At 30.9% G+C, this 27614-nt stretch overlaps 2 protein-coding genes, 1 long non-coding RNA gene and 2 pseudogenes across 3 annotated transcripts; 3 read left to right on the forward strand and 2 right to left on the reverse strand.

Annotated features, from left to right (window-relative positions):
• Positions 1-2138: 2138 nt before the first annotated feature.
• Positions 2139-4491, reverse strand: LOC146939822 (ras-related protein Rab11C-like). The gene is made up of 3 exons (XM_085753366.1): positions 4333-4491; positions 4000-4212; positions 2139-2817 (listed from the first exon to the last, which is right to left on the reverse strand). Exons 2-3 carry the CDS (start codon positions 4162-4164, stop codon positions 2332-2334), a joined length of 651 nt encoding a protein of 216 aa, XP_085609492.1. The 5' UTR covers positions 4165-4212; positions 4333-4491; the 3' UTR covers positions 2139-2331.
• Positions 4492-7671: 3180 nt separating this feature from the next.
• LOC146939823 (GDSL esterase/lipase At5g45910-like) lies at positions 7672-9569 on the reverse strand. The gene is made up of 4 exons (XM_085757952.1): positions 9316-9569; positions 8641-9098; positions 8212-8485; positions 7672-8108 (listed from the first exon to the last, which is right to left on the reverse strand). The coding sequence occupies exons 1-4, from the start codon at positions 9539-9541 to the stop codon at positions 7870-7872; spliced, it is 1197 nt and encodes a 398-aa protein (XP_085614078.1). The 5' UTR covers positions 9542-9569; the 3' UTR covers positions 7672-7869.
• A 5460-nt stretch (positions 9570-15029) lies between these two features.
• Positions 15030-16344, forward strand: LOC146939824 (uncharacterized; annotated as a pseudogene).
• A 3760-nt stretch (positions 16345-20104) lies between these two features.
• Positions 20105-21364, forward strand: LOC146939825 (uncharacterized; annotated as a pseudogene).
• Positions 21365-23226: 1862 nt separating this feature from the next.
• On the forward strand, positions 23227-26705 carry LOC146939826 (uncharacterized). The gene is made up of 2 exons (XR_015033470.1): positions 23227-23494; positions 26413-26705. It is a non-coding gene; the product is annotated as an uncharacterized LOC146939826 (long non-coding RNA).
• Positions 26706-27614: the final 909 nt, after the last annotated feature.

A 27614-nucleotide genomic window follows, 5' to 3' on the forward strand; every position in this document is an offset into this window, starting at 1 on the left:
ATAACTTCTAATAGTAAAGATATGTTACCCAAGTGGAACCCATATCTTTACTAACAAAGCAGTTGTGTCATACCCCAATTTTTGACTTAAGATCCCATTTCATTTGTCTTTTGGCCCGAAGTATTTTTGCCTGTTAATGTACTCTCTTTAATGCTCAAGCTCTCATGAACATTGTGTTTATGCTCAAGCTCTCATGAACATTGTGTTTATGCTCCAGCTCTCATGAGCATTGTGATCATGCTCAAGCTCTAAAGATGAATCTTGATGAGCAAGCAAGCAAAATATCTTAAAAAAACAAGACTTGGTGACCAAGTATGCTAAAATAATTAAATAATGGTGTCTTAGTGGCTAAGAAATGCAAGGACATTAACAACAATGCATCTTGGAGAACAAGCATGAAACAGCTGTAAAAAGATAAGATATTTTTACTGTTCATGTACTTTTCACTGTTCACACACGCTCCTGGTCCAAGACAAGCTCAAGCTCTTAGTGTTAAATGCTGAGGTCGAGGCTGACAAGCTCAAGCTCAGTGTACAAAAGTATGAGACAATGGCAGTTTTGCAATTCCTATCAACAGCAAGGGTCTCTACACAAGGATGAACAGCTGCAGATGTTTAAGGATGAAGGTTGGCTATAAATAGAAGCTTTCTCTCAACAAATAAAGGGAGGAGAAAAAGAGGAGAATTGGAAGTACACTCTCAAGCATACAATCAAGCAATAAAATCATTCAAAAGAGCCAGAAGAATCAAACATCATAAAACCCATCACACCCTAAACCAAACCGCATCACAGCTCTATCCAAGTCCACCAAGCCGATTTGAAACCTACACAAAGCCAGTCACAGCAGAAGCCATTTTCAAGAAAAGGTAGTATTTCATTTCTTAGATCCAGGCTTAACTCTAACTCTTTCAAAAATCTTGAGGTTGTCTTGCTCGACCTCAGCTTTAATTTCTAGAGGTTGAGCTTGTCTTGCTCAACCTCAGCTTTAATTTCTAGAGCTTGAGCTTGTCTTGCTCGACCTCAGCTTTAATTTCTACCTAGAACTACGTAGCTTTGATTTCTCCATAGCACCTGGAGATACGTAGGAGCAAGATGAAACTCTTGTCAAGCACAATAATAAAAAACCCTTTTTTGCATTTAAAATCACAAAAATATTTTCATAAACAAACCTTGATCTTAAATCAAGTGACCGTCTTTTTCATTTTTATTTTCTTAATCAAACTTCAATCAATTTAATCTTACTTCAAGTCTATTCCTTTCAATATAAAAAAATACAAACCAATTCCAATTTGCCATTTGGCTTTTCATTTTTAAACCTTTTTCAAAAACCATTAAAAAAACCCAAAACCAATCAAACGTCAATTTCTACCCCGAACTACGAGGTTTTGATCCTTCACGGGTACGTAGGCAAAGGACATGCGTCTTTCCAAATCAATAAAAACGTAGATAATTTAGGTCTCTAATTTTCTTTTATCATTGCTAATTCCATTTTTTAAAGCAAGCAAGTTTATAGCACAAAAGTTAAATAAAATCAAGAGGTTCTCGTAGAGTACTACGAATATTTAGGGTGCTTAACACCTTCCCTAAATATAACCAACCCCCGAACCCTTAATCCCTTAAAATGTGGTATTTGAACCTTTTTCCACTTTCTTTTGAAAAGAATTAAATGTTCAGTCGTGAAATCAAAAGTGGGTCGAACGCCAATCAAATGGCCTTTCGACCAGTCCGAAAAATGACGCGACAAGTTGGAATTTGGAAAGGACGGGCAGGGAGAGAAGACTCTAAAAAGATTATACCTAAAAGCTATACAAAACCATTATTTTTACTTAACCTTGCATATATGCTATACTTATTCAACATTAAAAAATCTACATCCACTCAATAATTTTATCAAGTGCTTTATCTAAACTAAAACACCGTATCTCTTTAGAAGTTACTAATGACAAATATTTGGATCAAGAAATCTTCCAAGATATCAAATGCAAGCATTTTGCTATAGTGCATGGTGGGATTTAATTAAAAGAAGTACTAAATAATAAGAGAGGTGTAGAACATAAATAGAGGTTTGCCAACTAAATAAAGAACCTTATTCTACATTAAGATACTCCTAAACTTTAATGTAAGCATTTCAGAATCAGTATGCCAAACCAACTAATATAATGTTAATTAACATGTAACACTGCTAGTATCATATTCATTTTCTATTGTGCTTTTCAAAAGATAACTTCCTATTGAAGGTAGCCAACTATATTTTCTCATGTGTTCAAATTACATAAAAAAAGAAAGGATTCCTCGAAAATATCGTCAATTTTTTTTACAAATTACACCCTGTTAATTGGAGCAACAAGATTTCTTTTCAACGGTACCAGACATATTAGACACATTTATGGTAGTACCATGAGGAACACTAGTTGTAGAAGCTGATTCTTGTGCTGCAAGTGCTTTTTTACTCATAATTTGATAAATATCAAACAAAATGGTTTGAAATGCTTTCTCAACATTTAGGGCTTCCAATGCTGAAGTCTCTAGAAATGAAAGAGTCTCTTTCTCAGCCAAATTTTGAGCATCATCAGAAGATACTGCTCTTAGATGATTCAAGTCAGATTTATTTCCTGCTAACATAATAACAATGTTAGAATCTGCATGGTCTCTTAGTTCGCGAAGCCACCTTTGCACATTCTCAAATGTTTGTCTCTTGGTTATGTCATACACCAATAATGCACCAACAGCTCCTCTATAATATGCACTTGTGATTGCTCTGTACCTTTCTTGACCTGCAGTGTCCCATATTTGTGCCTTCACTGTCTTCCCTTCAACCTGTTTCGAACATAGCGCGTATATATGGGAGATGGTAATTAGTTCCTTCTCTTTTAATAGTGCAAATTACTAAAATTGTAAGCGAAGTTCATTAGGGAGGTATTTGGATTTTAACAGTTTCAATAAGTGTTTATGCAGGATAAATGTTTATTACATGTTTCTCTAATCGAGGAAAGAACGAGGGGTAACTCTTTATCATAAACTCTATCAGTTGCTTCTATGGGGGAGTTTACGGAAGATATGTTCAAGGTTTTAAATAAAAGTCAATCACTGCAACATAACGGTTTTTATGTTGCCAAAACTATGATGCAGTCACGATTGAGCACACGCAATTCTCCGCAGTATCAAAGACTAAAACATGACCATAGGCGACTTGTTTTGCTTGCGCATGATAGCATGCGTCTTGTGTTATATTAAATCATGTCTGAGATCCTTTAAGTTTGGCAATTTCACAAATTATTGCCGTGAACTATTAGGATCTAATATGAACAACAAGATCAAGTTGATTGCCCTAGCTACTTTGCTAGTGGAATAGGTTATTAACATTCGTTACATGGATATGCCTTTTATCACCAAGTTTTCAAAGGTTGTACATGTGCTTTAATGGTAGGAAGAAAGCTTTAAGAAATTCAAACCATTTATAAGGCTTCATGGATGTTTTCTTAAGGAATATTATGGGGACAAATTGTTGCAGCACATGTCTAGATGTTTCTAATTGCAATGATCGTTGTTGAAAGTCAGACAGAAGACTAACTATCCAAACAAAATAAAATATAAAGGACAATTTCGACAAGAAGAAAAAAAAACTTTAAAAATCAATTGCTAAAAAGGGTCAAACATGGTTTTAAATTGCAATCTACAATCGCAATTGTGGCTGCAATATTATGGATTTTGAAGTCTACAACGGCATCGCAAATGTGTTCTGACTACCCACGTTTACAGCAAAATAAAGGCTCACATTGTAACCGCACTTGTGACCACAATTTAAAGTCATACTAAAAAACTTCACTCTTGTAATCCCATCCATTTATTTCTCTCTATCTTATACATTTTTATTCATCACTTTCAACAGGGAAATATACAAAAATGTTTCAGAAATGTTAAAGTTTGATCAGAAATCAGAAATTAACAAAAAAAAATGTGCTCACATTTCAGAAAATCTTAAAAGTGAAAGAAATGAACCTGTATAGTTCTGGTAGCGAATTCAACACCAATGGTAGATTTAGATTCAAGACAAAACTCATTTCGGGTAAACCTAGAGAGGATATTAGATTTTCCAACACCAGAATCTCCAATGAGTACAATCTTGAACAGATAATCATATTCATTATCTACTTTGTATGCCATCTTATGTTATTTTATTTATTTCCAATACCGGATCGACACCACCAATACCTATCCCATATCAAATTGTATATTCTCAAAAATGTCAAATACTATGATGATAATAATGTAAAAGAGAAAAGAAAAAAAACCTAGCAAAGTAAAATATGAGAGATGAATTATGAAACTAACCGTGGAAAGATGGTGAAAGAAAAATGGGGTGATGATGAAGGAAACGTGCATGGATGAAAATTGAAAAGTTGGGAGAGGGAGAGAGGAGAATAGGAATTTTGAAAGGCCCACAATGAGTAACAAAAACTGAATAAACGGACAACAAGCCACTTTCAACGCCCGTTCATCAACCTTCCTTAGCAATGTTATTTTTCCATTTCCAAATTTATTTTTGGCTCAATTGCATTTTCATCCTCTATTTTATCTTTTTTTTAGTGGTGGCCGGGGTTTGAACCCCGCCTTGCATATATTATGCATTGTCCCTACCAACTCAATTAAGTTCACGAGGATTCATCCTCTATTTTATCAAACTAAAGAAAATAATCTTTTTTTTAAAAATTGTACTTTTTTCTCTCTATTTTCACATTTGTTTTATTTTTGGTCCCAATTAGACATACTTTTTGGTGCAAAGAAGATTATTTATTGGTCCAACGATGAATATAAAGTTATACTCCATCCGTTTTTATTTACTTGTCGTTTGATGTTTGATTTTATGTTTTTATTTAACTATCATTTTAATTTTTTAAGGTAATTTGTCAATTATATATTTTGAAAAAAAAAAAGCAGAGTTTGTTTTTTTAGAAACAAACGTTTATTACCTATAATGGGGGTTTGGGGTTAGGAGGACATGGGAGTTCAATTTGGTGTTTCTTGGTAAGAGTTATTAATTGGAAAGTGTTGGAGAAGAGGGAGATTTTACGGGATAAAGTGTTAGTGACCCGGCATGGAGAGGAGGGAGAGTTTGGGGTTAGGAGGACAAATTATTCCAATGCTTAGTAATTGGTGGAAGTTAGATAATGTAATTAAGTTGGCTGTCATAGCATATGGATTATTTTTCTTATAGGTAAAAATGGAGAAAGAAATGAGAGAGCTGAGGTTAACTCATTCATCAGTGTGGAATTCACTCTAATAGCTTGATGTGATGGTTACTGATTTTGTCTGCTATAATGTGTAATAGTGATGCATTATGGATCTTAGCTAGCATGGAATTCAATTAGCCTTCTATCAAAAAAAAAATTCCTTTAAAAAAAATAATAATAAAGGTGTATGATTTTGACACACCTTGTTTATTCATCAATAAAATTATTTTTGCAGTTACAAAAAAAAATCTTAATTTAAATACAATGTCAATTACTTACACGTGTTTGATTAAAAGAACAATTTCTTTATCTCCTTTTTCCTTTTACATTTATCACATTACTGTTGATAAATATTTTCCTTCAAAAATAGAATAATGGGTCGTGAGGTGATAAGCTTCAAAGTAGTTTTTCCTTCTATGATGCGGTGGTGAATTTTTTTGATTTGGCATGAGTTTGTTTCCGCTATTAAATTAATAAATCTCATAATTTATATCAAATGATTTATGATGAGACTTATTGATTTAAAAGTAGAAAATAAAGTTATGCAATGTTTAAGGGATTTTGCTTTCTAACTTCAAGAATTTTGCTCTTTAACACCCGAGAAATATCAAAAATGAAACTGGAGGCAGTTAACTGTTGTTCGCCTCCAATGATAGTTAATTGTCGCTGACGTTCTAGTTTTATAGAAACCACAACTTCAATTACTCCCATTACTTTCAAAACACAAAAAACAAACTCTAAACTCCCTCAAAGCAACAAGCATCCAATATCATCAAATTCAAGTTACTCATCACTCTAATAACAAGGAAGTATTCATAATCCCTTAGCATTGATATTTTATGTTTTATATGTTACATTTTTTTTCTTTAATTGGTGATATATATTTTGATTATTTTTTTGTATTGAATGATCAAATGTTTGGATTATCAATGTTGTTAAGACTAGGTTTAAGTTCAATATGGTGGTTTAAAACTTGAAATAACTCAATGACCCAATAATGTATATTTTACACTCTGTGTGCTTGATGAAATTTTTGAATGTGTTTTTCATTGATTTTTTTTTTATTTCTTATGTTCTGTAGATTTGGTTGATAAGAAGATGCTCATTAGGTGGATCTGAACAACCTTTATCCAGTAGATTTGGACAAACTCAAAACTAATATTGCTACCTAATGAGTTGTGCAAAATCTCACATTGAATTCATTCATATAAGAAAAGCGGTGACGAAAAGGAATGTTTTACGAAATATTGTTTTGAATTTTATCATGCTTCTCTGTCTATTAAAACATATCAGCTGACATGGTAGTAAGGTGAAATTAAAAAAGAAAAAAAAAATAGAACATATTCCCTTTCATCACTAATCCTTTGGTGAAGAAATTCGATATGAAAATCTACACAACCATAATATTATGGCTTAATTATTAAAAAAAATAAAAAATTATTTTTTAATTAAAAAAATTATATTTTTAATTAAAAAAAAATTACACACGTGGCGTCCATGTGTGCATTGACTTGGTCAAAATTGGCATGTGGCCAAAACTGCAAAAGGGGCAATACTTAGGGGGCGGTTTTGTATTTTATTTTGTTAGGGGGCCAAAATCGCAACTTCTTGAAACATAGGGGGCCAAAACTGCTATTAAGCCTAATATTATCAAGCACATTGAAATTGATAAAGTGGTACTGTGTAGTTGCACATTAGACCCAAATTCAGTAAATCTCTACCCAAGTTCCTACACCAAGGTTTTATTGTCTCTATTACAAGTTAGACTTGATTCCAATTCTCTTTTTCTTTTTTATCAATACATATGTACGAAAGGGATACACGGTTTTGGGATGGCTTTTCACTTTTAATTATACCCTTAAACAAATTTTCCTATAATCATATCATATTGTTTGTGTCAATAAAAAAGATAGTAGTTTATATTATATTATATTAGCTATACTATTGATTTCATTAAAAAATAATTATAATCAAAATTTAATAAAAGATATTATTCACAATTTACATGCTTTAACACAATAAAAAATGTACATTTATATTATGTGATTATTCACAATTTACATGCTTTAACACAATAAAAAAGATGTGCATTTATATTACGGGATAAATTCGTAAATTTAATATAGCAAACGAGTCTTTGACACAAATGTTTAGTTTATTTTTGTAAATGGTTCTTTAGCTCGTATAACATCCTATCAATTTAATTTTGTTTTGGAACCTTGAAGTATGCTCCTCCTCAAAGTTCCAGGTTCTATTATCTCTGATGCCAATTTGGATGGACTAGTTTAACTTTTAAAAAAACTACCGTAAAAAATGTTGGTCAGATGTTAGTTAACTTTTTATAAATGATAATATTATTCAATTTGATAAAATAATTTATTATCTAAGCGATAATATCTTTAAAACAAATCCAGCTGAATAATAATTAAATCACAACGAGTTTAATTTTTCATTGCAAAACAATGAGAATATTCATTATGTGAAGGTAGAATAATTAATTTATAGATAGTAATTCAACTTAAAATTAAATTTTATTCACTATATTGAATACATTTAAACTTTCCTATCAGAGATATAAAGTGTAATCATGTTTGGAATTCATCAAAGAAAGTCGTTCTTAATGTTTACATCATTGATTCTAAACTATCTTGAAAGGAGCAGGTTTTAGAGAAGGATATGCAAAAGGGCCTTCAATTAAACCTTTAGCTATTTGCTTATAAGCGGCTTCGGTAAAGTGTTGACCATCCCAATTTATTAGTTTTGAAGGATCAGAGCAAATTGTTGTATTCGACGTTCCACAAAAATACTGATCATGATGATATGGTCCACTTCCTCCACAACATGCTTTCAAAATCTCGACTTTATCAGAAATAAAACCTGCATCATTAATGAACATAAATTAATGCATGGGATCAAATAAATTTGAAAAGTAAAAATCAATGAAAACTTAACATGGAAAGAAAATAATTGCTCCACCCACCAAATTGTTGTGGTGCTTGATATAAACGTTTAGCATCGTTGTAATAGTCAAAATATACTATCTTAGCTTGTGGGTATTTCTGTTTTATTGTCTCTATGGATTTTTTTAGCTGCTCATTAAAGTATTCGATGAGAGTGTTGTAAGCTATCAAACATCCAAATTCATCATAGTCTTCTTTCTTCTGACTAATCTTTTTTGACAATATGTCAGTATTACACCCCATTGGAAAGTTCCCTGGAACCACTAACTCTACCGCTCCTTCTTCAATTAAAGCCTGATAAACATAATTAAATAAATATCTATTACTTTTTTCCAAGATTGTTATTTATTTGATAATACCTATAACTCAAACACAATAATTCTACAATTGAAGTAAACTTTTTTTTTCAATACTCAAACATTTAATTACTTAAGTTTTGTATAACATACAATGGTGGTATTTTTGATTGAATCAACCATCAAGGGAACTATCTCTCGCAGTTCTGAAATAGTTTTGGAAAGATGGTAAAAAATATCATTTCCACCAATCTCTCCCACTATAAACAATGATTTTTTGATGAAGCTATCACATTCTGTGAACTCACAAGGAAAAAATTTTGTTAGTATTATAGATGATAAATCATTTATATCACACAAAAGTAGCAAGCAAGGAGTTAGGACAAAACCTTCTTTGGTGTTACACAATAAGGGTTTTAGCTTCTTAAACCAATCAAATTGCACATTTAATGAGTTATCTTTCTCTGGTGTAAGGACTCCACTACCACTGAAATATTTGATGCCAAGTGCAGTTGAACCGGCATAAGCAAAATTAACTCCCTTTTTTATATCACCATGGATTTTGGTGACATTTTTATAGGCCGGTAAAAATGGCAAACCATATGCCTCAGCTACAGTTAACATGAGAATGAGCTAGTGAATTTGTCAATCAGAAATGTATCAACATTAAAAATTACTGATTTTAATTATAACAACTATATAAAATAGATTATTTTAGAGTTCTTGGTAGGAAATTTTTGTTGTTATTTTTTATTTTTATTTTGTTATTTACCATTTCATGAATACAAAAATAATTTATTTAAGAAACAAAAGAATGTGTAAAGGTACCTATGAAGTCTATGATTAGTCGTCCATTTGACATGCGTCCCGATGCATGTTTAAAGTACGTTGAACCATAAGGACCCATATCTCTGGGGTAATCAAATGCAGCATTTCCAGTATCACTTACAGAATCACCAAAGTTGAAGATGGCTTCATACGGTAGAGGATTAGCATTTGAAATGAAATTTAGCCCACATGCAAAGGTGATACCGAAGAGAATGAAGATCTTCATGGTGTTTATAGAAAGATAGCAAAGAACTGGTATTGATGTTTGCTAGAAAATGAGATTGATAATCTTTATATATTGTCACGCTTACTCCTTTATCCTGTTATGAAACGATTTCTCTAATTTTTTAGCTGGAACTTGTTTTGCTATTTTTATTTTTGTAAAGTTGTAAACTTAAAATATCCAACGCATAATCATTAATGAATGTGTATTGATTATGCTTGTTTGTTGTAAACCTAAATTATCTAAAACAATATAATATACTAAAATTAGATTATAATAAAATTAGATATCTTCTCCTCTCAAACAAATAGATATCTTCCACCCACAAAAGAAATTAAAATAGTAATCATAACAATATTCATATCCTAAAACTAGAGATCATAACAAAATTTCTAGTTTTAATTATACTCACACAAAAGGGTTTTCATAGCTCCATAAATTTCCACATATTTGCACCCACAATGATATTTCACTTTTTTTTTTTAGGTTTTAATTTGTTGTTAGTTCAAAGCATAATACTTTAGTTTTAATTATTGTTTTATTAAAAAAACAATAATTAAAAATTAACATATAAATATTTTAAGATAACAGTTGAATCGTAAAATAAATATTATTTAAATAAAATTAAAAAAAATATTATTTAAGATAACAGGCTTTGTGTCTACGAAAATTTAGTAGAAGCAACAGATTAGTAGGGCACCAAAAAAACTAACCGATCTGGGTGCAAACTCCGGTACCGCCTACTACTCAGCCTCACCCTTCTGATGTTGCGGCTGAGGCTCCTCATGATGTTGTGTAGGGTTCTGGGACGACGTCCCCTCCCCACTCTTACGTTCGCAGCCGCGTCCCCTTCTAACAGGAGGGTGTGCAGCCTGTCTGCCTACCCGTGCACTCATGGTCATCGTCTTCTTGCCGAGTCTATTCTTGTTTGGTCTGTCAAACATATCTACACAAACATAAAACAATGAAAAAATCAATCAAACTTTCATTGAGACATTTTATCAAACACCTAGAGTTCAACATAAACATTATGAGTTCATTGTGTCATTTAAATCTCTAAACTACCACATTGCACTAAAACTCACTATAATCAACAATAACAATCCAATTTCTAACTAATTTCATCATTAACATGCAAAAAGTCAAACAATTTTTTATTCAGACATTTTATCAAACACCTAGAGTTCAACATAAACATTATGAGTTCATTTTGTCATTTCAATCTCCAAACGACCACATTTCACTAGAACTTACTCTAATCAACATCTCAAGTATAATTTCTAACTAATTTCATCGTTACCAAGCAAAAAATTCTAACATGCAAATCAACCCTAAAACCTTAAAATTCCATTTATAAAAAAATCTAACATTTAAATAAAATAAAATAAAAGGTCAATGTCAAACGATTATAATCACATACTTGTAATTAGTGTAGAAGTTGAAGTTGATTTGGTTGAGTTTGATGAAATTCGCATAATTTGGAATAAAATTCGATTTTTAGGTTTTGAAACACAGCTTCTATGTTCTGCCCGTTCAGTTCTATAACAGAAAACAACGTGAGTGAGTTAACTCACGTTGGATATCAACGTGAATTAAGTCACGCTGGATAGACCAGGCATGAGTTAACTGAGGGTTATTTTACGAAGTCTGGGGTGGAAATGAGCGAATTTGTTTGGGAAAAAAAGCAATTTTCAACTTTAAAATGCTTTTTCTCGGGCTCCTGCATTGATCTATTATGCCTACTAAATTATACCAGCAGCACATATAACATCGTGGAGCTCCTGCATTAACCTTGCATTGAGTTCCACCTTCATCATTGTAACTTTCTTTTTATGGTGAAAACCTTTATATAAATTTTTAAATATATCTTGTAACAGCACTTAAACTATCACCGTCGTTAATATTTCCACAATTTTTTTTGGTGAACTTAATATTTCCACAATAGTTCCAAATTAAACCAACTATCTGCACTACATCCGTTTACATTTATATGTATAGGTTGCACTACTTCAATTCTTTTCTTATTCCGATTTTTTTTTTTTTTGTTATGAATTGTTATTCTAGTACTCCATTCTAGAATATAATTATTTGATATTAATGTATATAGCATACAAATAATAAAATAATAATGAGGCGGGGTGGGGTGGGACATGTTTTGCCTTCTCTGTCACCATCCCCGACTCCCATATACTTACCCATTAATTACACTATCTCGTCCCCATCCCTGCCCCATCTCTGTCTTTGAAGTGAATTATTTTCTAAAATAAAAATTGAAGTATTTTCCAGCCATGAGGGCGATTCGTTGTGTAAATCTGTGAGAGTAAGACCGATTGAGAAAAGATAATGGAGATCGATGTCTATGGTGATGGGGAAGACAGAGACCGAATGTGTGAGATGATGAAGATCGATGGCTTTGGTGAAAGAGAAGAGATAGAACTGGAGTGAGTGTAGACACACTCTGGCCACGTGAGTGATTAATGTTTAGGTTTGTGTTCCTATTTTTATATAAAGGGCGTAATAAACAGGTATAAAGTAATTTTTTTTACATTCAGAACGGGTTTAGGTTCAGGGTGAATACTTATATCCTCAATACTTGTCACGTACTTCTGTTTTGAAATCGGGAAAAACTCATACTCAAACCTAATCAAAACGGAAAAAATCCGTCAAATCGAGATGAGTTTGGACAGTTAAGCGTGGATATGATGTTTGTTGTCATGCCTAATCAAATGCCAACACATACACAATATTGATCGGTAAAAAAACATACAAATTGATTTTAATTTTCAACGTGTTTTTGAGCTGACTAAACTTTAAAACTAAATAAGTAATAAGGAAACTCAAATTCAATATGAGCTAAAGACTAAATTAAACCCAACTTTGAAGAAAACTCTAATCAATGAATAACGCAGCAAGGGCTTAATTTCCTTTTTGCTGTTTTTCTAAATAATTGAATCCTAAGCAATGTATACCACGTCAAGTTAAACCCAACATAATTGTTTAATTAGATTAATATCAATTTATTTAATAAAAAACTTCATACCTATTCTTATAATTATTGTAAAAAAAAAAAAAACAATCATCAATATGTGCAGGATGTGAGCTGGAAGACACTAAAAACTAAAAAGAGTACTAATCAAAGAGATCTTAAATCATCTCCAATAGTGAGGTCTTAACCATTTAAGACCCGATACCTAATATGTTCATTAGAGAATATTTTTTGAGGATCTCTTAAGACCGAGGGTCTTACTTAAGACCCTCATTCTTAAGTGAACCCACACCACTTTTTAATAAAATAATCATTTTTGAGATACTTTTGTTGCTTTTGTTGAAATGTAAATGATCAAGAGTTATTGGTGGTACTCATTTAGACATTTTGTTAGAGGGTCTCTATTAGAGTGGTTGAGTACCTATTAGGTACTATTATTAAAAAATTATATAAAAAAAAGTGATGTCTCCATGTGGGACCTATTTAAGACCTCAATATGTCTTCATTGTGGATGCATCCACAATGGAGACCCACACCCATATTTTTAAGTATTTAAGTGGCTCTCATGTGTATACATCACTCATTTATAATTTTTTAATTGTAGTACCTAATAAGCACTCAATCCCTCCAATCCAGAATATCACACAAATTTCTAAAACGAGACCCACAAATCAACTATCAATAACTTTATATAATTACATATCAATTTTTTAATATTAAAAGGTTGAGTCCCACTTAAGATTGGGCGTCTTAAGAGAGACCCTTGGTCTTATAAGACCCCCAAAAAGTTTCTTCTCAATGGAGATACCTATTAGGTATTGGGTCTTAAATGATGAAGACATCACCATTGGAGATGGTCTTAGGTTGAAAGACTGAAAGATACCATAATCAACTGATATTCTCAATCAATAACAATGATAATAATAATAATAATAATAATAATAATAATAATAATAATAATAATAATAATAATAATAATAATAATAATAATAATAATAATAATAATAATAATAATAATAAATCCTTATTTCAAACTCTGTCACTTGAGTAGAACTGGTATTTGAGAGAGAATCATAAGGGATTGCAGGAATGATTTTATATTTACAAAAGAGCAATGCTATATCTCTAGAAAAATAACATCAAGAATTTTTCAAGAATAAAGAGCAGTCAATCACAATGCATTATTTGCCACAATTCAAGGAGGTGTGGCCGAAAAATAGGAAGTGAACAAATAAATCATGCAATTAAAACTTGTCAGTTGTGTCTTGAAAAATTCTTGATGCTATTTTTCTAGAGAAATAGCATTTTCCTTTACAATATCGTGTTTTGCCGTCAACGTTGTCCAAATGAGGAGTTTTTCTCTTTTGTTTCCATCCATAAGAATCTTTACAATAGGGTTGAAAATGAGTCGTGTTAAGTCGAACTCGTCGGATAGAGCTTGACTCAATTTGATAATAATTTGTTCTACTTAAAACTCTACTCAAGTTCGATACGAACCTTTTATTTAGCTAGAGTTCAACTTATTTAAAGTTTATGAACAACTCGGTTTGGCTCATGAGATTCAACTCATTTGCTCGATACAAATAATTAAAAAAAAAAAGACAAAAAAAATCATATTTTTAGATTTTTTAACCTTTAATTTTGTTAAAAATAAATCAAAGATTGAATTAAAATAAAAATTATCCCAAGCTTAAGGTGTTTAATGGATAAACACAAGGCAAATTCATCGGTGCAGTCACTCAAAATAACTTCACCAATGAAGTCAAAACCTTCTAAATCAGTTTTTACAGAAACCGGCTTAAAAAGTCTAAAATAAAATAAAAAATAAAAATCATGAATTGGATTAGAAATCCTACAGGAAGAATTATTTCTTCTCCTTTTATTTTACATCCTAATTACCAAGAAATTAATTTAGTAAAATTACAAATCAAATGGTGTGAAGAGTCAGCTGATTATTTTTTAAAAGTAGATTTTGATTACCAACTTTTTTCAGAATACATAAAGTTCAAAACTCTTAAAGAAAGTTTTAGATGACTTTTCTGATCTAAAATATTGGATAGAAAAACAAACATCCTATATAGAAACTTTGCAGACTAAAGAAGAAAAGTATAAACCTCATGAAACATGGAGTTTTAATGAAGAAAAATTTGCCTGTTATGAAGAAGATGAAACACATAGATATCCTCGCCTTTTTCATACAGAAAATTCACAACTCAATAATATAGCTTGTATGTTAGCTTACATAATCAAGAATTGTTGTTATAAAAAATGTCACCAAAGAATGGATGAAATTCAAGAAAGTATTTTGAAACTCTTAGAAAATAAAGAAAGATATTTCACCCTAGATGAGTTATCTCAATTTCTTACAAGGGTGGAAGATAAGGGAAAACAAATAGCTATCCCATAAAAAACACCAGAAATAGTTAAAATTCAAGAAAAAGTTTCTGAACCTAAAGAAACTTCTGAATCTAAACAATTAACTATTAGACCATCTAATTTCTTTTGATGGCTGATACAGAAGAAGCTCTTAATAAGCAACTAGAAAATCTAGAAAGACTTATGGTTTCTTTGGATATTAGTGGCAAAGTTCAAGAAACCTTTGATGACAAACAAGAAGATAATAATCAAATTATCTACGACTTTAGCTCGGAAGAAGAAGCTAATGAAACCGATAATGAAAACCCTCATTATGTAAAAATAGAAGAAGTTGAAACTTCAATTACTAAAAGACCTGCAGACTTTGAAAAAGAATTCACAAAACAAAAATTTTAAAAAATACCTCATTACTATGAGCCTTCACAAGATCATTTTCAAGAGCAAGGAATTCTAGATATAGATTGTAGTATAGATACTGCAAAAGATTTAAGAGATTGGTATAATTCAAATAATGTATTAGTCCAATTAAATGAGGATCTTAGAAATTTGAGCGACTATCTGCAATATAAAACTAGAGGAAATGCATATAAATACATTTCAACTCTACCTTCAGAAGTTATGGCAACTATACCCTTAACTGGATCCTTAGTAACAGACTGGGTATATGGTCTATTAGTTAAAGAATTCAAGGGATGGAAAGATACCATCCAATCAAAAATAGCATTTTCCGAACAGAACCTTTGGAAGATAACCAATCAAAAAATTTGCAATATGTGTTATGTAGATAATTTTATTTGTGAATTCCAGAACTATTATTATAACATAGATAATAATATCAGAAACTCTAGGAACTTGATAGAATTATTCTATGACAAGTTACCATAAAAAGTTTCAGAACAGGTAAAGTTATATTTTGCCTCGGCTCTCACAAAAGGAAAGGTAGATAATACCCTTGGAGGAAGAATAACTTGCCTAAAGATCTGGCTTCAAGAGAAATGTAGCCAAAAAATAGCCAAAAGAGAAGCTCAAGTATCCCTTTGTTGTAATAAATTACAAGACAAAGTAGGAAACTATGGATGTAACCCTAATCCTAGAAAAGGGTCTAGAAGAACTCAGAAACATCATTATAAGAAATAGAGAGATTTAAGAAAATTCCGTTTAGAAAATTTAAGAAGGGAGATAAAAAAAATCTTTAGAAAAAAACCACCTCATCCAAAAAGAAAAACATGTCCAAAAGTTAAAAAAATCATGTACATGTTGGCTATTTCATGAAGAAGGTCATTATGCAAACGAGTGTCCTAAGAAAGATAATCCAAAGAAAAATGTCCTACATGCTATATATGCTTTAGGATATGAACCTATAGAATCAGACATTAGTTCTAATGACGAACTTTATGAATACTGTACTGAGACAGATTCAGATGTCGAAGAAAATACTTGGTAAAGGAAATCCGAGTGTACATTCATAAAAATAGAGTTAGGAAATAAAAAAAAGTCATGGCCTATATAGATACAGGTGCAACTCTTTGCTTTGGTAAAAAATCAATCTCTAGAAATTGGGAAAGATTAGCAAAACCAAAGAAAATTATAGTTGCAGACAAGGCAAAACATCAGATATGGTTTCACCTTAGAGATGCTTCTATAGAAATTGAAGGATATAAGTTTTTCATTTCAACAATTTACCTCCATGATTCAGGACTAGATTTAATCATAGGAAATAACTTTTTAAAGTTATATGAACCATTTACTCAAAGAAGAGATACTATATCACTTCATTGGAAAGACTTAAGAAATCCTAAAAATAGTAAAATAGTAACTACCAAAATAGTTACTAGAAATGAAATCTTAAATCTTATCAAGGGAAACCTTAAGGAATTAAGAGTTATATGAAAAGAAAGAAATTTCCGTATTAGCATAGAAGAAAGATTAGATGAAGTCTGTTCAGATAACCCTTTAGACAGTCTTAAAAACACTAATCATGAATTAATAGTTATTAAACTTAAAAATCCTAACGAAGAAATAAATGTTCCAAATAGAATTTCATATTCTATTAGAGATGTTGAAGAATTTCAACAAGAATGTAAAGATTTACTTGATAAGAATCTTTTCAGACCATCATCAAGTTCACACTCTGCACCAGCTTTTTATGTAGAAAATCACAACGAAATAAAAAGGGGTAAGAGGAGAATGGTGATCAATTATAAGAAGCTTAACTTAGCAACAGTTGGAGATTCTTATAAGTTACCAATAAAAGATTTTATTTTAGAAAAAATAAAAGGATGTAATTGGTTTTCTTCCTTGGATGCAAAGTCTGATTATTACCAACTCAGACTAGCTGAAGAAACAAAATCATTAACAGCTTTTTCATGTCCACCTCAAAAACATTATGAATGGAATGTTTTGCCTTTCGGACTAAAACAAGCACCATCAATATATCAGAGATTTATGGATCAATCTTTTGAAGGATTGAATCATATATGTCTAGCATATATAGATGATATACTTATTTTCACAAAAGGAAGTAAGGAACAACATCTTAAGGATGTAGAAACTGTTCTTTTAAGAATCAAAGAAAAAGGTATTGTGATTTCAAAAAAGAAATCAAAAATTTGTCAAAAAGAAATAGAATACCTTGGACTTATCTTAAAAGAAAATGGGGAACTAAGTTTAGCACCCCATACTCAAGAAAAAATACAAGCTTTTCCAAATGAGCTTTCTGATAGAAAGCAAATCCAAAGATTCCTTAGATGTTTAAATTATATTGCCAATGAAAGATTTTTCAAAGATTTAGCAAAAGAAAGAAAACATTTGCAAAAGAAAATTTCAGAAGAAATTCCTTGGTCCTGGACTAAATTTGACTCTGATGTCGTTAAAATCATTAAAGAAAAAATTCAAGTTTTGCCTGAACTCTACAATTCCACAATAAAAGATTTTCTGATTGTAGAAACAGATGCATCACAAACAACCTGGACAGGTTGTATGAGAGCTTTACCTAATGGTAAAGAAAAACTTTCTCTTAATGAAAAAGGAGAAATTGAAGAATCGAAAGATCTTCAAACTATAAAAAGCATTGATTATAGTGCTTCAAAAATCCTGATAAAGGATAATGAAAAATTGCATTTATGCAAATAAATTTCTGGTACGTTTACAGATACAGAATCTAGATACCATATTCAGGAACTAGAAACTCTGGCATGTGTATAAATATTAGAAAAATGGAAAGTTGAATTACTTTCATCAAGATTTTTATTACGAACAGATTCCAAGTATCTTACAGGTTTCTAGAAATACAAAATTAAAGCAGATTATAGACAAGGCAGATTAATTAGATGGCAAATGAAGTTACAACCATTCCAGCCATACATTCAATACATAACATCTGAACAAAACAGTTTTGCAGATACACTCACCCGAGAATGGAGCAAACAATAAGGATGCTTCAAAACAACTTAAAACAGAAGGATGAACAAATCCTTGCCGCATAATTAAAGCTCAAAACTCTCACTGCCGAGAGGGGGAGATGATGAAAATGATCGAAAGCCTAACAAAGATCATGAAAAATGAAACTTCAACAGAAGAAACAGCTACTTCATGCTTGACAAAATCATGGGCAGATAAAGTAGAAGAAGAAGATTCAAAAAAACGAATCAGAATCCCAAAACGTTGTCGTCGATCCTATTGATGAACATTTTGGAAAAAAGATATATGTTATCTTTGATGGTCCAATGGCAGGTATCTACCAAAAATGGGCAATTGCAAAAACTTTTATCGAAGGAAAGAAGGTCAGACACAAATCCTACTCAACAATGGAGGAAGCGAAAACAGCATTCAGTGCAGCTTACAAAGAGGTCACCATGGCCAAAAACATTCAAAAGTCACCAAGCATGGAGACTAAGAAGAAAGTGTCAGTTGATACAATCCTCAATCTAGAACGGATAAGAAAGAAAGAAAGAATGTTTACTGATTTTATCAACAAATGGAAATGGGTAAACATATATTCCGAAGAATTTGCTAAGGAATGTTTTTATCCAGTAAACAACAACCAGTGTGCAAAAGCAATAACTGCGTCTGGTAATTCAAAAGAACTCATGAAAGAATTCTATGATAATGGGTTGTTAAAAACAATCTATCTTGAAGAACAAGGAAAAAGATTTGAAGAACTTAGTTTTTTACCTAAAGAAATTGGCGATATTGCTAAAAGATTCAACGATTTCTATGCTAAAGGAAAAGAGATTTTTTTGCATATAGATCAAACATATCCTTGGTTTGATATAGAAAACAATTCTATGGCAACAAAGCTAAGAACAGTCATAAAGATAGGAATATCCAACAAAACTTATCTACCAGCAAATCTGGAACAAAGTGATTGGACGGTCCATTCATTCATTTTTCAGATGAAAAGATTTTATGATAGTTTGTTAAAATATGGGTCATCCATTACAAATTTCAGAGTACTATTTGCATCCGAACATGAACTGGTCGTATGTGATTCAAGAAAAAGGGTGTCTCAAGAACATCTTAAACAAGTTCTCCGCTTCGAAGAACTATTCTCAGGATTTGAAAATGGTCTCTACAGGATACCAGAAGAGATCCAGAAGGAATGTTGCTTGTATTTTCAAAAATACAAGGGACACATGTGCAAATGGTGTGCATCAAAACTGTCGGCACTAGAAGACAAAGCTACAGAGAAAGCTTATAACACGCGTCATGTAGATGATTAAAGTGTACAGTGAACCTTATCATCTGAGTCAGATAGGGTCCACTTAGGGATAAGAATCTTATCACTTAGGTGATAATGTATTTACTTTTTCTTTGCGTGTATTAGTTGTTTTCCTTTTTAGCTGGCATAGACAGAGACATGTGAACTACTTGTAAGTCTCGTCTGCCTATAAATAAGAGCCTCGTTGCTCATTTGTAAAATAACGAATATTGAAGTTTAGTACTACTAAGTATTTTGTTCCTATAAAAACTTGTTTTTATAAAAGTAGCTCTTGAGATAAGACTCTGGAGGAGCTAGATCCTTGAGGTAATACTCTGGAGGGATCACTCAAATCAAAATATAATCATTCAGAAGATTATATCTGACTACAACAAAAATATCAACAAAATCTCAAAGAAGATCAAATCAGGTATGAATATATCTTTATTAAATTCTAAATTTACTTTTCAATATCATATTATTGATATAATAAACATTATAGAGTATGACTGAGGTTTCGTACTTTGAAGGAACATCTAGTTATTATGCTGATGGCATAATAGATAATAAGATAGAAGAAGTAGATTTATCTTTAACTACTGAAGAAAACTTTAAAAGAAAGTTTAGTAAATTCAAAGAACTTTTCTCAAGAAAAAATATTTTGAAATTTGGAATAATGATCGGAGAAGAAGCAATTCCAATTGAAACGACTCAAGGAAACATAGTCATATCTACCATAGATAAGACTCAAATTGAAAAAAGACTTGAAACATTTTCTGAAAAAAATTGGTTATATTCATATATCAACCATTCAAATTTTAATCAAAAGTACTTTTATGAAAGGTATTGATTCACCTCTAGAAATAGCTCTAGAAGACTCTAAGATTTTAGAAAAAAGACAAGCAAGAATTGCACAAGGAAAGTGTAATTTAAAATATGGAAAAATAAAATTTGATATAAATTTACAAATGGGATTATCCCTAAAAGATAAAAATTTAGATAGATCTATAGTTTTTCATTATAAGCTGGAAAACTCGAATTTTATAAAAAAGGGTAATCATCCTTTTACAATATGTTATAGAATTAATTATGCTTTGAGTAATTCACACCATAGCATAGAATTTATAGGTAAAGATACAATTCATATTGATGAATTATTTACACCTTTAGTTACTCTAAAGTCACCTATATTTAGAAATTTAGCAAGAAATAGCTTTTCTTTAATAGAAGCTAAGAAAGATCTGTTTGAAGAAAGAAAAACCATTGATCAGGAGTCAAAGCCTTAGAGTAACACCACCCAAAAGAGATTTTGAAATCTTAGAACAAAAAGGGCTAAGTAAATTACAGAGCTCAATAGAAGGGTTGTCTCTACAACTCGAAAAATTAGACAAAAGAATTTAAATTTGTCTATAAGAATTTGTCTTCCGTACTCTGGTAACAGAGCAAACCTCGATCATAAAAATGAAAATAAATAAATAAATAAATAATGATTCCACATGGCACTCTCCTATTAGGCCACATAAATGACTTCACCAAAAAAGTCATATGACTGACTTCACCATAGAAGCCCCCTAAACACAAAAACATAGTCGACTACAAACACTCAAAACAAAAATATAAAACTACATAAAAAAAACTAATACATCTAAATGAGACAAAAACTAAAAAAAATTCATAAATAGAAATGAAAATCCTCAAAATACTGTTCTATTTTCAAACTCCAATATACATTTATTATATATAATCGAGTCACATCATTAATCAAACAAGTTGAATTATGTATAATTCAAGTTCAACTTATTTAGTCGTCAAACATAATTTTCAACTCAACTTTAACAAGTTAATTGTCGAATTAAGTTTCAAACTATGTTCGATTAATGACTCGGTTCATTGTCAGCCCTACTCCATATGACATCACAAGAATTAACCAAAAACTTACTTTACACGTTAACATAAATAACATATTATAGTTTATTTTAACATATGAAAACATAAGTTTTATATAAACTAAGTTAGTTTTCTCAGTATTCTTTTATTTTGTTGATGAAGATAAACACAAAAGGAATACGAAGACAAAGCTAATATTATTGATTTTACATTAAAATATCTGCACTATCCACATAAATTATACTCATGTGAAAGGTTGCATACAAAAAATGTTAAATATTTAAAAAGAAAGAGAGAAAGAAAAAAAAAACATTCTTCATGCCTAATTTGCAAGATGACAAACGCAATTTGTCATTTTCCTCCTTGACTTAGCAACACAAGAATTTTAGCTTGGCTAAAGTGATTCCAATTTCAATTATTCTCTCCTCAAATTGATGGAACAATTCCATGTACACATGTTCAAGTCAGTAGATTGGAGTAGCTTTCGGGCAAATTCTTTGAACCAACATGGCTTAGGTTTAAGCAACTCACCGAGAAAGAGGGCAGCAAACAACGTCAACAAGGTGTCCATTATTAGCACCCATTGGTCAAACCAAAATTTAATTAGACACTCTTTATTTGACGCTTGAGGCTGGTGAGGACAGAGAGTGATCATCGGTGAACATGACATGTACAATGAGAAACTCTTGGCATGATTCTAGATAGGGGGTGCATGAATGAACCAAAATACATCAAAATGAGAGGGATTCATTGTTCTTGTAGGTCTAGAAAGAACTATACGGTTAAAAAAAAGATTTATAAAGATTGATTGGTATTACCAATACCAACAAAATATATCTTCTTTTCGGTAGTCTAGAAGATAGGAATTCAATTGTTAAGCGTGTTTGACTTGAACAACTTTTTGGATGGGTGATATTATTGAAAGCTTTCAATAAAATATGTGAGTGAGAACAAAAATACTGAAAATTAAATACTAGTGCTGGTTTATGGGATCAATCTGCAATCCTAAAATCATTTTGAATTGTGACACATTACCTAGCCTCTACCAATGTATGTTCACAGACAACAAATCCCAGCACGGTATGTCAGCTCTAGGAATCTCTTGTAATATATTAACTTCAATCAATATATAATGAATGAGTCATGCTAACGGATGTCCTAAGGAAATTGTTTAAGGATTATATAAAAGAAAAATTTGCCTCGAAAATATATTGCTTAATTTTCAACAAATTTAATATTAATCCTAACTTTTTTAATTCTCCTGGTTTATTCAACAAGGTCTTATATTTAAAAACATATTATGTAATTACTTTGCTAGCTTTCAAGCAACAATAGTAAATAAATTAAATTTATGGAAGAAGAAAGAACATTTGTTTCATGTCGTGCGATTACTTGTGGAAATAAGTTGCATTGAGCTAGACTTTATATTCATATATCTAACATGTAATGCCAGACTTGAGTCTATAGTTTCTTTTAATAAAAATAAAAATAAAGTTTATATTTTTTTTTAATCGAGTAGTCTATTGACTAAAATTCACCTTTAAAATGAATAAATTGAGTGTCTGAAGTTCGAATCTCGATTCCTACATATTACATTACCAATTGAGTCATGATCACGGTAAAAGTTTACATTGGTTTTATTATCAATTCTAGAACTTCTTTGAAGTGTCAAGAGGACAAAGGAATTAGAATTTGATTCCCCCATGTTATTTTATTATAAAGGGAAAGAAAAAACACCCACGTTCAAGTGTTCATATTTGTTCCCAATTATTTTCTCCTGCTACCTATTTTTCCTTGTTTTTCGGCTACTATACGTAACTCGCTCTTGGGTTTCTCTATTTTGCTCTCTTTAGTATGGTGTTGTCACTTATCATGAAAATGTTCACCCAAAAGTGTTTCATATTCTTTGTCTGTCTCCTAATAATTTCTGCTAAGTTAACGCTCATTCCAAACAGCGTGGAAGGCAGAAAAGTTTTTACCATCAACAGGAAGGAAAACCATTTCAAAGGTGAATCTCTCTAATCTCACTCTTTGTGTATTACTCGAATTTAGGATTTGCCTAACATGAAATCTCCCATAACATTTGAATCCTTTTTAAATATTAAATAAATGTTGCAATTTAACCGTAAAGTCAATAGATTAAGAAACTATGTACCTATATATTTCATGAGAGTTGATAGACATGAGGGATTAGGATTTATGAGAATGAGTGGTTGAGCTACCTTCATTGTTGTTTAGATTTTAGAATTTAATTACGTTTTTAACATACGTTTAGCTGTCTAATCGGATGACGTTTAAATAGTTAAATGAAAGAACATAACACCTCTCATTAGCCTTAACAAAAGGGGAATTAGTCACTTTAGTCCCTGAATAGGAAATGAGTCGTCATTTTAGTCCCAAAATGCAGATAAATTGCTAAATAGTCCCTGAATGTAGACTCTGTTAGTCAATTTAGTCCCTGAATGCAGACTCCGTTAGTCAATTTAGTCCCTGAATGTAGACTCCGTTAGTCACTTTAGTCCCTGAAATCGACCAACAGAGTCTACATCCAGGGACTGTTTTGCAATTTCTTTGCATTCAGGGACTAAAGTGACTACTCATTTCCTATTCAAGGACTAAAGTGATTAATTCCCCTTAACAAAATGGTTCAATTGGTCACGCTTTACTATGATGTTATATTGCTGAAAAGGAATCATTATTACTTGTTTGATAGATTAATTTATTTTGCGCTTTCGGTATCTTAAAGTAACTACAAAGAAAACTTTGTTGGGAATGCAATTTCTAAAACAAAACTCAAGAATAAAATCAACAATGAGTTTTCATGCAAATTACTTAGTCGTTATTTTTTGAAGAGTCAAATTCATGCTTATAAAAAAGAGTTAAATTCATCTATAATTGACTTTGTATATATTTTCAATGTTTACAAAGTCAATTATAGATGAATTTAACTCCTTTTTATAAGCATGAATTTGATTATTTAAAGTGTTGTCGAACTGAATTTTTTTTATTAAATTGCTATCGTTAGTTTTATTTTTATTTGTTATTTTTGTGTGACTTTAATTTATATTTTAAGTTAAATTATTGCTATTATTTTTGCCTATGGATTAAATTTAATATATTAATTTAAAAATATATTTTATTTTATTTCGCCACCACGTAAAAGATTGACTAGCTTTGTAAGTTACAATTTTTATATTCATGTTTACGTTCAAGAAAACTATACAATTATAAGGATATTGGAATATATGATTCTCACATAATAAATAAATGGGTTAACTAAGTTTTTGGTCCCTATAAATATCTACAGTTTTATTTTTAGTCCCTACAAAAATTTTCGTTAGTGTTTTTAGTCCCTGTTAAATTAAAATTTGTTTAATTATGCTTAAAATTTTAAATTTTTTAATGATTTTTTACATAATTGTTTAAAACATTATAAAACGTTCCGCCGCAATAAATTAGTTCAAAATTTTATTTTTAGGTCCAAATTTTCGTTAGTTTTATCTTGAATTTTTTGCGTTTTAAAAAAATTCTAATTTTTTATAAAAGAGATTATTATATAGTTTTCGTTATTTCATTACGTGTTAAAAAATTCTAATTTTAAGGTCCAAATTCGAATTTTTAGGTCCAAATTTTTTTCGTTATTTCATTACGTGTTAAAAAATTCTAATTTTTTATAAAAGAGATTATTATAATGTTCTTAACATGTATGTTAAAAATCATTTAAAAATATAAAATTTTAAGTATAAATAAACAAATTTTAATTTAAGAGGGACCAACACATACTTTTATTCCTTGTAAAATTAAAATTTGCTTAATTGTGTTTAAACTTTTAAATTTTTAACATATTTTTTACCTACTTATTTAGAACATTATACAAAGTTCCTCCGCAAAAAAGTAACTCAAAATTTTATTATTAGGTCCAAATTTTCATTAATATAATCTTGAAATTTTGGCTTGTTGAAAAATTCATATTTAATTCATTTAATGTTAAAAAATTAAAAGATTTTATAAAAGAGTGTCTTACGATGTTATGAACATGTCTGTAAAAAATCTTTCAAAAATTTAAAAGTTTAAGCATAATTAAACAAATTTTAATTTAACAAGGACTAAAACCACTAACGGAAAATTTTGTAGGGACTAAAAAATGTGATTTGTTTTTATAGGGACTAAAAACAAAACTGCAGATATTTATAAGGATCAAAAACTTAATTAACCCTAAATAAATTAAATGGCGTACTTTCATTCATGATGATAGAAAGTAGAAACCACTCCAATTCTCAATCTATCTCTTTTTTGTATGTTCTTTTTCATGATCCATTTTTTATCGTTAATCGTCGAAGAAACTTTTATAGAAGAGACAGAACTCTTAGACATTCACTTGGTAACTTCCATCAAGTTACATGAATTTGTAGAAATTCATTTACACCCTTTCACGAATATGTGCATTCTTTCGCATAAATATTTACATCCTTTCACATGGACGTTTGCATCCCTACATGTATGATTGCATTCTTTCACATGAGTCGCCGTAAATTAATTATAATAATTAAATTATTCTCACAAGCTTCACGACAGGCTGAATGGGGAACGATTTGTCAATTTAGTCCCTGAATGGGGAACGATTTGTCAATTTAGTCCCTGAATGCAGATAATATGCAAAACAGTCCCTGCATGGTCAATTTCAGGGACTAAAGTGACTAACGAAGTCTACATTCAGGGACTAAATTGACTAACGGAGTCTGCATTCAGGGACTAAATTGACTAACAAAGTCTACATTCAAGGACTATTTTGCAATTTATCTGCATTCAGGGACTAAATTGACGAATCGTTCCCCATTCAGGGACTAAAGTGACTAATTCCCCTATTTATTTTGTTTCACGATATATAGAGATAATAACATATATTTGATTAATTCTAATAAATAGGCTATTCAAAGCGTGAAGCTTATTCAACTCTGGGTCTTGTTTGCAAATGTTGTGATGGTGAAGGTGGCGAATGCATAAGCACTTGGGATGCTTCTTGCTCCAATCTCATGTGCAAACCGTGGAAATATTAAGACTATAGCTATATGTAATTATAGATATTTACGTAGTTTCATAAATAAATCATCAAGAGTAGTATATGCATCTTGTATTTATTTTTAAAAAAGGCTTGTGTATGCTTGATGTACTATGACCACCACATAGTAGAATTACCTAGGCTCAGCTGAGCTTCTGCACTTCAAGCTGTTTAATTTATTATTATTTTATATTATATCAAACAGTATTAGATTTCTCAAAATAAAATTCAAACTGTATTACATGTAAAACACAATTAATCTTTTTTGTTAGCTTGACATTTTTTTTTAAGCAAAGAAAATATAATAGATAAAAAAGGAGTATAAAATACTGGGAGACAGAGTGTAACCATAAATCAACCCTAACTGAATTTAAATAACCAACTGAATTTAAAATACTGGGAGACAGAGTATAAAATACTGGGAGACAGAGTATAAAATACTGGTAATACAACCAAGATTACAGAAAGTGGTACAAAATAACCAACTGAATTTAAATCCAATGATGAACCTAAATGCATCGTAGAAAACTACACACCATAAGTACAAACCAACAAACCCAACGCGGGACCTGAAACTAGATTGTAAAAAGAAATTGATTTGTACAAAATTGCAACCATTAAATGGACCAAACGAACCAGAGACAAGTCTGAGTAATCAAACTGTCTTTTCAGGAATAATTTATGAAGTGTCCGTCAACACGAACAAGTTCACGTACCAACAGCCCCTGCGACAAATCATAGCAAGCATTTCAGCCCTTTGAACCCTACACGCAAAGTACCATATCTGAGAATCAACATAACCCAGTATCGCGGGAATGAGGTTTTGAAGCATAACATGAACTACGCCCACCCAGAACTAAAATTCTAGATACAGTTTGAAACCAGAGAAAATTTGATGGATCGAAACCGGAACCACCTCTCTTCGTGTAGAACACGTGAAAGACCTAGCAGCTACGGTTTCACCGATGGTGAGCGCGACTTCAAGAAATAATGAAGTTCAAATCTCCTGAAAATAGTTGTAAAGTTGTCAATAGTCATGTCTCAATTAATGATAGCAATCGTCTTCCCC

The sequence above is a fragment of the Medicago sativa genome, chromosome 3 (assembly GCF_051527215.1).
Source record: "Medicago sativa cultivar Bolivia chromosome 3, Bolivia_mono, whole genome shotgun sequence".
NCBI lineage: Eukaryota > Viridiplantae > Streptophyta > Magnoliopsida > Fabales > Fabaceae > Medicago > Medicago sativa.

Excerpts from the sequence above, each read along its gene's own strand:
- LOC146939822 (XM_085753366.1), bottom strand. The coding sequence starts at position 4,164 with ATGGCATACAAAGTAGATAATGAATATGATTATCTGTTCAAGATTGTA. Across the intron at positions 2,818-3,999 it reads TCGCTACCAGAACTATACAG|GTTGAAGGGAAGACAGTGAA; the intron begins GTTCATTTCTTT and ends TGTTCGAAACAG.
- LOC146939823 (XM_085757952.1), bottom strand. The coding sequence starts at position 9,541 with ATGAAGATCTTCATTCTCTTCGGTATCACCTTTGCATGTGGGCTAAAT. Across the intron at positions 9,099-9,315 it reads ACTAATCATAGACTTCATAG|CTGAGGCATATGGTTTGCCA; the intron begins GTACCTTTACAC and ends TGTTAACTGTAG. Across the intron at positions 8,486-8,640 it reads CAATCAAAAATACCACCATT|GCTTTAATTGAAGAAGGAGC; the intron begins GTATGTTATACA and ends TATGTTTATCAG.